The sequence below is a fragment of the Cyprinodon variegatus genome, unplaced genomic scaffold, assembly GCF_000732505.1.
Source record: "Cyprinodon variegatus isolate N-32 unplaced genomic scaffold, C_variegatus-1.0 Scaffold342, whole genome shotgun sequence".
NCBI classification, from domain to species: Eukaryota; Metazoa; Chordata; class Actinopteri; order Cyprinodontiformes; family Cyprinodontidae; genus Cyprinodon; species Cyprinodon variegatus.
The window spans coordinates 680,393-689,396 of record NW_015150795.1 but is presented as its reverse complement, the minus strand read 5'-3'; the positions used below and the strand labels follow the sequence as shown (position 1 = coordinate 689,396).

At 37.6% G+C, this 9,004-nt stretch overlaps 1 protein-coding gene across 2 annotated transcripts in view; it reads right to left on the bottom strand.

Annotated features, from left to right (window-relative positions):
* The window catches only part of evi5 (ecotropic viral integration site 5), a 57,169-nt gene that overhangs the window by 2,126 nt on the left and 46,039 nt on the right, over window positions 1–9,004 (bottom strand). For both annotated transcript variants that reach the window (XM_015385530.1, XM_015385531.1), the window contains one exon: window positions 5,777–5,872. In XM_015385530.1, coding sequence (XP_015241016.1) covers window positions 5,777–5,872 — 96 coding nt within the window. The remainder of the gene's footprint in view (window positions 1–5,776; window positions 5,873–9,004) is intronic.

The following is a 9,004-nucleotide window of genomic DNA, read 5'->3' as shown; positions in this document are numbered from 1 at the left end:
AAGAATAGTCATAAAATTACGAGATCAAAGTCGCACAATTATGTGAATAAAGTCGGAATATTATGAGAATAAAGTCGCAAAATTTCTAGAATAAAGTCGCAACAAGAATAGTCATAAAATTACGAGATCAAAGTCGCAAAATTATGTGAATAAAGCCGTAATATTACGAGAATAAAGTCGCAAAATTTCTAGAATAAAGTCGCAACAAGAATAGTCATAAAATTACGACATCAAAGTCGCAAAATTATGTGAATAAAGTCGTAATATTACGAAAATAAAGTCGCAAAATTTCTAGAATAAAGTCGCAACAAGAATAGTCATAAAATTACGAGATCAAAGTCGCAAAATTATGTGAATAAAGTCGTAATATTATGAGAATAAAGTGGCAAAATTTCTAGAATAAAGTCGGAACAAGAATAATAAAATTACGAGATCAAAGTCGCAAAATTATGTGAATAAAGTCGTAATATTACGAGAATAAAGTGGCAAAATTTCTAGAATAAAGTCGCAACAAGAATAATAAAATTACGAGATCAAAGTCGCACAATTATGTGAATAAAGTTGTAATATTACGAGAATAAAGTCACAAAATTTCTAGAATGAAGTCGCAACGAGAATAGTCATAAAATTGCGAGAACAAAGTCGCAAAATTATGTGAATAAAGTCGTAATATTATAAGAAAAAAGTTCATGTTAGCAGCTATGGATGCTCCAAGTGTTAGCATCATTTCTAAAGTTGCCATGAAAAAGAAAACTCTATTGACGATGACCGCTGCGATGTTCATAGCTACTCTCATGTCCAAACTTCTACTTTGAAGAACGACCCTGTCAACAGGAAGTGGAATTTGATGCGATTAGCTTGACGCACACAAGCATGGTGCTTTTTAAGGCAGCGTAACCTGCAGGTGGTGTGAGCGAAAAATGAAACAAGGCAAATTCTGCCATGCTTAGTTTATTTATTGTTTACACCTGATCTCAATTGGGGATGCAAGTTATTGATTAATTAATATACAGATACAATGAATCTGTTGATTAATCGCTGATTAATTGAATCATTATTCAACAATTTATCATAAGTTGATTAATGCTTATATCCCTTACATAAATTTTCCTGCTTTATCAATAAAAAAAGAAAATACTGTCAAAATAAAACAAAATCAGGTAAGACTCACTTTTATCTACAGTATGACCATAGCCTCAGTCTTTCTTGTTTTTGTTTATTACATAATTATTGTGGAATAGATTGTCTTTTAAGATAAAATCTATGTAGTTTAGTTAAAAAAGATCATTTGTTTACGGTCCTGAAAACTAAAAACCACTGAAAGAGGCTATATGTGATATGTATGAATCAGACATTATAAATGGGGTCCTCAAAATAAAAGAATTTATGTAATTCCAATCGATTAATCTCTGAATTTATTGATTATTCTAAAAGAAATGTTCTTGTAATAAATCAACATTCTTAAATAAAAAAACTATCTTAAAAAATTGATTGCATACTTAAAATTGTTAATGAAAGAAATGTAAAAAACAATATTAATAAATAAATCCAAAGCCCAAAACATTACAATTTAGGTATAAAGTCTTTCAAGTCATCTTATAAGGTATTTTGCTAATTAATTAATTTGGCCACTTTGTTTTTACAGACTAACTATGAAGTCATAATTTTTGCAGGACTACGCAACCATAATACTAAAGGACCAGTTCTATCAAAAACTAAAGAAAGTAACACCAGGAGGCCTAAAATATGTCAAATAAATGAGTTCATGCTCCTTCTCTGTGCTCCTGGTTTTTAATGCTCCTGTATACTTCTATTCGCTCTATGGATCCGTTTCTGTGCGCTCATTTAAACTTTTGTCACCAGGAGGAAGCAACCAACCAGAGAAAGTAAAATACCTGTGATTGGTTATTTTCAGGAAAGTTAAACTCTTAAAAGAGAACAGTTTTCTTCCTATCTGCGGCTAGTAACATTAGAAAAGCATCATCAGGCTAATAGCTTTTCTCTTACAGAGTTAAAAAATTTTAATTGAAGATTATTACGAAAGCTAAACACAGTAATTAGTGCATTTTGACAACCGTAGCAATATGCTTTAAAATGAAGTTAAATTTGGAACTTTGTATGAACTAAGCTAACGTTAGCGTCACTGTTTACTCTAAGGAAAGTGGCTTGAATGAACTATTAGAGTAATGGTAGCTAGGCCTGTCACCATAACAAATTTTGCCGAAAGATTAATTGTCTCAAAAATTATTGCGATAAACGATAATATTGTTTGAAGACCTTTTTACACTGATTTAATGGAAATTACGTAATCATGCATGCATTTTTCTGCCAAAGATAGACACACTTTATTTTCAACAGAACACTTAACACTGGAACTGGTTAACAAAATAAAACGAGAATTAAAAATCAAATTGACTTCCAGTCTCTGTTAACTAAAAATACACTTGAATAAAAATAAAACACACCATAAAACCACAGTGGAAATAAAAACTTAAGTACAACATATCACGTTTGTGATATGTATGTTTTCCTCTGGAGTTCATACTGTCTATCAAATGTCTGCAACATTTTTTCGAAATGCCGGCTTTTCGACAATATTAAATGGGAGCATCTCTTTAGCAATTAAATGAACTACGCCGTCTGTGAGCGCGCGCCACTTTGCTCCATTCTTTTTGTATGCTGCCTGTTGATTAATTGCTTCAGTGATGGTGGACTGTCGCAAACTTGAAGACGCAGACGGGACACTGCTATTACTTTTTGTTTCCAGCTGGAGAAACTTTGCTGAGTGGTTGTGCTTTAGCTGCATGTGTAGGTTGGTTGTATTGCTGCTCTTAGTTGCTGTTTTATGACGAATGCGACATACTGGCTCGCATAGGTCCAGCAGTTTCGCCTCGGTCATTTGGTTTGAATTCGAAATACTCCTACACTGCGACTGTTGCGCTCGGCTTTGAAACCAGTTCCATTTCGAGCTTTTACTCCCAACATAAGATGTGTTTTTTGTTGTTGTTTTTTTAACCTCGCTAACTCCTCACGGGGCTCTAAAGCTGCAGAAGTACAACATGATGCAGGCTGTCTACCTGATGCGATAGGCCAATCTTCCTCTCTCCTCAAAAATGAGGAAGGGGAGGGGTCAGTGGATAAAACCGGAGTTAAGCCTTTTCATCCAGCGTCATCAATAGAAAGAGAAAAACACAGGCAGAGACGATATAGCCGATAAATTAAATGATGTGGATAGTTTTTATTTATCGTGCGAATAATTGATTAATTGATTATTGTGACAGGCCTAATGCTAGCAGATTCTGACTTCAGGTAGAGAAAGGTGTTTTTGCTCTACAGAATTTAAACCAGGTGAAGCTAAAACGGCCACTTAGATCGAGGATATTCACAGACAAAAGATTTAATATTTATAATAAATAGACTTTATATTATTTATAAAGTTTTGGCTCAATTACTGCCCTGAAGGGGTTATTAAATGGCATGTTTAAGAGAATGTATATTCCAGTTGCATATTTTTTTTAAACACACACAAAAAAACAAAATGAAAAAAATGAATAATCACATTAACAGTTGTAATGAGTGACAAGCTGGGTATGAAGTGCCGGAACACGATGAAGTCTACAGTAATGTAGAGCTGAGTTCATGTGACAAATGGCTGCATGGGAGATCGTCCATGATGCTTTATTTAGGAGCTTAGAGAAATGGCTGTTTATCGGAAATAATCATGCAGAAATTATACGTTATAAAACTTCAAAAACATTGTTTTTTATTTTTATTTACTCACCAAATGCAAAAAAATATTTAATTGATTATAAAACTAAACCATGAAGCTTCATGGTTTTCATCAGATTTTGTATCGAAAGTCCCCTTTTAGAGAAGATTCCAGATACGCTGAGCTAGAGGAGCATTTAGGACTGTCTCCATGACCAACAGGTTCACATCCAGTCAATGAGGTTGAAACATACTGTGGGTCACGTAGCACAACTGAAACCACTCACCTTGATCAGCCTGCCATGGAACAGACAGACATGTAGGAAGAAATGTGTTCAGAGCACAGTAAAGCAACATACAGCAGAGAAAATAATAGCACCTGCTGCAGCGACAGAAAGGAAGTCATGAGGTGGGTGATCTCAGTCAGAAATTCCAGATATAAGAGATAAAATTAGGACTGTAACTGTGGTGCTCTTTGAGGGTTGGTAACAGCAGAGACTAACATTGGCTAACATGATTCCTAGCAGCGACATGCTAGAAATCAAAGAATTCAAAACAAAAAGCAAAGAGGGGAAATGACTCCAGCTGTACAGTCTCTGCTTTGAAGCGTTTTTAGAGCCAGTCATATCAGTCTGACAGAAAACACAACAAAACAGTTCTGTTAATGCAGTGAGAATAAAAAGAATGAATACATGAAGACATACATCATTTAGGCTAATTGATCAGGGGTGATGCCTTATGCTGATGCAAGTTTGTGACTATTTTCACACCATGAAACAGTTACCTATGCTAAGGCACAGTGGTGACAAATAAAAACGTGAAAGGTGCTAGTGCTATTCCTCTTCACAAATCATAATTTTGTGAAGAGGAATATATTCAATGGCTTCCCTCTGCAGTCATTTACAGCGTTACAAAGGAGATAAAAAGATTCTTTAGGCTTCATTACTGTATTATCTGATAATGATCTGCTAAAGTGAAATCTTCATACAGGGAGGAGAACTGCATTAAAGTAATTTTGAAGAATACTAAAGAGTGTTCAGAGAGGACAGAGTTGTGAGGAAATGCTCATTTCTTCACAGACAATGCCATATGTCAGCACAAGGTCCAAAGTATGAAGATGAGAATGTGTGGGACTCTGCACATTTTGAACACAGCCAATTGAGGGTACAATAGCATCAAAGGCTGCATTTAAGCTATCACCTTCAATGTCAGGATGAATGTTTAAATTACTATACTATAACGGCCGTGTCAGTACTCTATAATAAATCGGATAGGAACTGTGAAAATTGATCAAAACAATAAAAACAAGGACCTGGAGGACGATACAAAGTTACAAAAAGGAGAGGTTTTGTTGCTTTGCACTTTGGATAAGGGAAACTAAGGGTTAAATGGTTTCTGCTCAGGTCTGGCAGAAGTTATGGGCTGTATGTAAACATGGTAATAAAAAAAAAACGTGGTGAATCACTCCTCAACACACTGTTACATTCTAATACACGGTGGCGGCAGAGTAGTGCTGAAGGAATCCATTTGTGTGACAGGTGAAGCCAAAACCGGTGAGAGTTTAAAGGGAGATGGGCAGAGCTAGTTTAACGGGGAAAGACTAAGAAAACCTGAGGTGAAAGGACTGAGATTTGGGACTAAGGAACCGCTTCGCCTCGCAACCGTGAAACAAGTCCAGGGTTTCTGAGGACATAGTCATTTCTAGAGGTACGAGCGCTTCAGTGCTGCAGGACTTTAACTTTCTGATGTTAGGTCCCTACGTCCGCTCTGATGAGCTCGACAGAGAGCTTCAGAGTTAACTTAAAACGTGCAGGGCATGTTTTTGATGCAAGCGGTGTGCTCAGTGGATTCCGCACAGGAAGTGTCTGGGTGTAGTTAACACTTCTACCAACCAGTGAGGTTTAAAGCAAAAAAAAAAAAAAAAGATAAAACTTGACAAGCTGCATCAAAGAAGTGGCACCAACACCCCATCTGATCATCACCCCAACCATAAAGACATCCTGGGTAAAGAAAAGAAAACAAAAGCACACTTGATTGGTGATGATGTGGCACCTTAATAAACACTAACCTCCTGTTTCAGCTCTGCTATCTGGTCTTTGAGGTCTCTGATGTACTGGCTGGAGTCAGTGTGGTTCAGCTGGCCTTGGACCTTCCCTTCTTCTTTCTGTTGGGAGAGGAGAGGTTAAGCTGATCAAACCGAATGATTCTGGCCTCGGTGCAAACATTTGGTAGGAACTGAGACACACTGCAAGAATTTTCATGACTGTTAGGAAATTCTGCATGCTTGTTCTGAATGAGCCTCCTGCCACCGTCTAAAGCATGGGGTGCAGATTTGTGTGGCGGGTAACCAAAGTCACAGATGTGTGTGTGGGGGGAAAACGGCAAACTGTATGAACGGTGCTTGGCTTCCTCCTGAGGCCCTGGGGATGGGGCCGACTGTCGGCCCCAACAGTTAAACAGCCCATGTGATGTTTACCCTCCTCGCTAAAAACACCTGCAGCCATTTAATGCAAACCTCAACATTCAATCCGGTTCAACCTTCGCTGCCACACTCAAGCTCTGAGCTAAAATAGGAAGGAGAGGTAGAGAGATGAGGTTGGCCAACACCCCGAAATAAAGATATGATCCTCAACTCCTTTGTGTTGGGAGGGGGGGTGGAGCTTAGGTTTTTGGGTCCCTAAAGAGTTTTTTTTTTTGGTTGTTTTTGGGTCAAAACAAGTGGGTTTATTCCAAGAAACATTTGTTTTTGAGGTTAAGCAGCTCCAAAACACTGCAACGAAAATGGCAGGCAGTTAATATGACTTCCTCCTGTTCAGCTGTGTGCATCAGCAGGTGTCGGCCCGACGTCCAGAGAAGAAACCCAAAAACAAAACAAAACACAATCATGAAATATGTTTTCAAAACCAGAAGTTTTACAAAGTGCAATTATTTCCCTGTATGGTAGATTACTGGCCTTATATTAAGTAGATTTGTCTCAAAAGATGAATAATCCAAAAGAACCAGCTTCTGCTTAGTATATAAATCTGAAAACCTCAAAAACGCTTTGTGATTAGATCTAAGATGGCACGACTTGGTTTTGAAGTGTGAAGCCTCCTTTCAAAACATGTGCAATGCAGAAATTAAAAGATAAGCCATTTTTTTCTTGAAATAAGCCACTTTAGCTTGATCTGAGTAGACAATTTGCATTAAAAAAATCTTTGTTTAAGAGAAAATACTGATCTTTATTGTAGATCATCTCATTTACCTGCTTAAATTAGGGAGAAGCACATTTAAGAGATCAGTTTAAATGAGCTGTGGACCAAACTGAACATCCTGTCAGCATCACATCCTCAGCAAAAATAAAATACGCACACATCTCATTACTAAATCACATCTACAAATTTACCATGAAATCTATTTGAGTCCTTTTCAGTGCAGGTTTTCTGACACTTTTCTTCCACCGTAGTGGTGAGCGGGTTAAGCTGGGTCTAAAGGAGGCATTAAAAGGGAATGTGTGATACTTCACAGCAGTGGTGTTGAAGCGTACGATTTTTTTTTTTTTCATTTGATGAGAGCAAACCGTTTATTAACCCTCCATCCAACAAAACAGAGCGACCCATAAACAAAAACTGCTTCATATCTGGTTAACAGCAGCGAAAAAACCAATGCAGAGCCAACATGGAGAATGTCTAAAATCTTTTTTTTTTTTTTGCACAAATCTCTGAGCATATCATAGAAACCTCAAAATAAACCATGCATGCCACCTTTGGTAGAGCTTCGGCTTGAAGATGAGAAACCACTTCCTATCAGACCAGAAGACAGTGAGGCTGTGGCGTGCAGAGGCGATGGCTGCAGGGGTAATCGACCTGTTAACCGTTTCAGAATCCAAGCTTCACCGACGGTTTCTGTTTGTCGTCTACTGAACTCACGGCTGCAGGATTACTGGGATGCGCCAGATGTTTGATGTCGCTGCTGCCTGATCCTTCACATGTGAACTGAGCTGGAAACCATCAGCAGAGAGTGAAACTAACCACTGATAAGGGGAACGTTTTTTCAACTTAAATTTCTTTAAGATTTACACCATTTATACTCCACAGCTTAAAAAGCAGGTAACCAAACCACAGACCAAGAAACCTAACATACAACTCTGATTTAAATCCCTGCTCAGCACAGAGGAAAAAACCACTACAAGAACAGGCCTCATCTGATTTTTAGTTTCTGTTTATAAAATAGAGAAGGACTGAGGTGTAAATAAAGTTAAAATGCTTCTTAATGTTATCGACACACTCCGCTATGAGTTCATTACGTAGATTGGGTGAAGTATGAGGGCGGGAGTGAGTGTTCTGTGTTCTTTTTGTTTTTTTTTTTTTTTGCTCTATCACCTAGTAACCAAACCACAGACCGCATTGTGCGCGCGCCCGAGTTCGAGAACAGGGGGGAGGTTTTCTTTTTGCCGGAGTCATACTTATAAATAGCTTGGTTTTTTGAGTTTAAAAGATAAAAAGAGATGAACAGAAGCGTGCAGAGCATCCCGATAGCCTTTAAAATAAAATAAAAAGAAAAAACCTCTTAGTCTTAACCGTTTACACCTTGGCTTATCGTAGAATCGAGGTGGTTTGAAATCCTGTTAAACTAAATATAAACTTTAAAAATAAGACCCGCCCAGGCTAGTGGAAAGTTAACCTTCGATAAACGGCAGGTTGAAGGACGCCTGAGATGATACTGGAACAAAAAAAATAAAAAATAACTTTAGTTTCTTCTTATTTTTACTTCTTTGGTCACATTTGTTGTCAAACAGATAAACAGTAACCACTGTTAATAAATAAAAAATCATTCATCAATCAAAGATTTCCAAACTAAGCCTACCAATCTTTCTAGAAAGAGACAAAGATGCAATCTAGCTGCTGTTAGAGGGTCTCTGCGCCACAAAGCAGATCTGAATCCTGTCCTTTGGGCTGAGTTATAACCGCATAAAAGAAACACAAGCTTTTTAGAAAAGACAGCATATTAGTCTGGAAAAGAGCTGGTAATGGAAACGGGTTAAAACCAATCGGATAACCACCAGTGTAGGGCATGTTACTTTGAAAAAGTCAGTTACAGTTACTAGTTACTTCTCCCAAAAAGTAACTGAGTTACTCCACAATAAAAGTAACTAGTTACTAGTAAAAGTAACTATTGCGTTACTTTTGCATTTCTCGCCCCCGTAACCCTCACCATCCAGCCCCCACCTTCTCGCCGCGTGTTTCTAAAGCCAGCTGAATAGAGCGGACGACAAAGATAAGAACCTGCAGAGAGTTTAGCATTTATTGCAACTTAA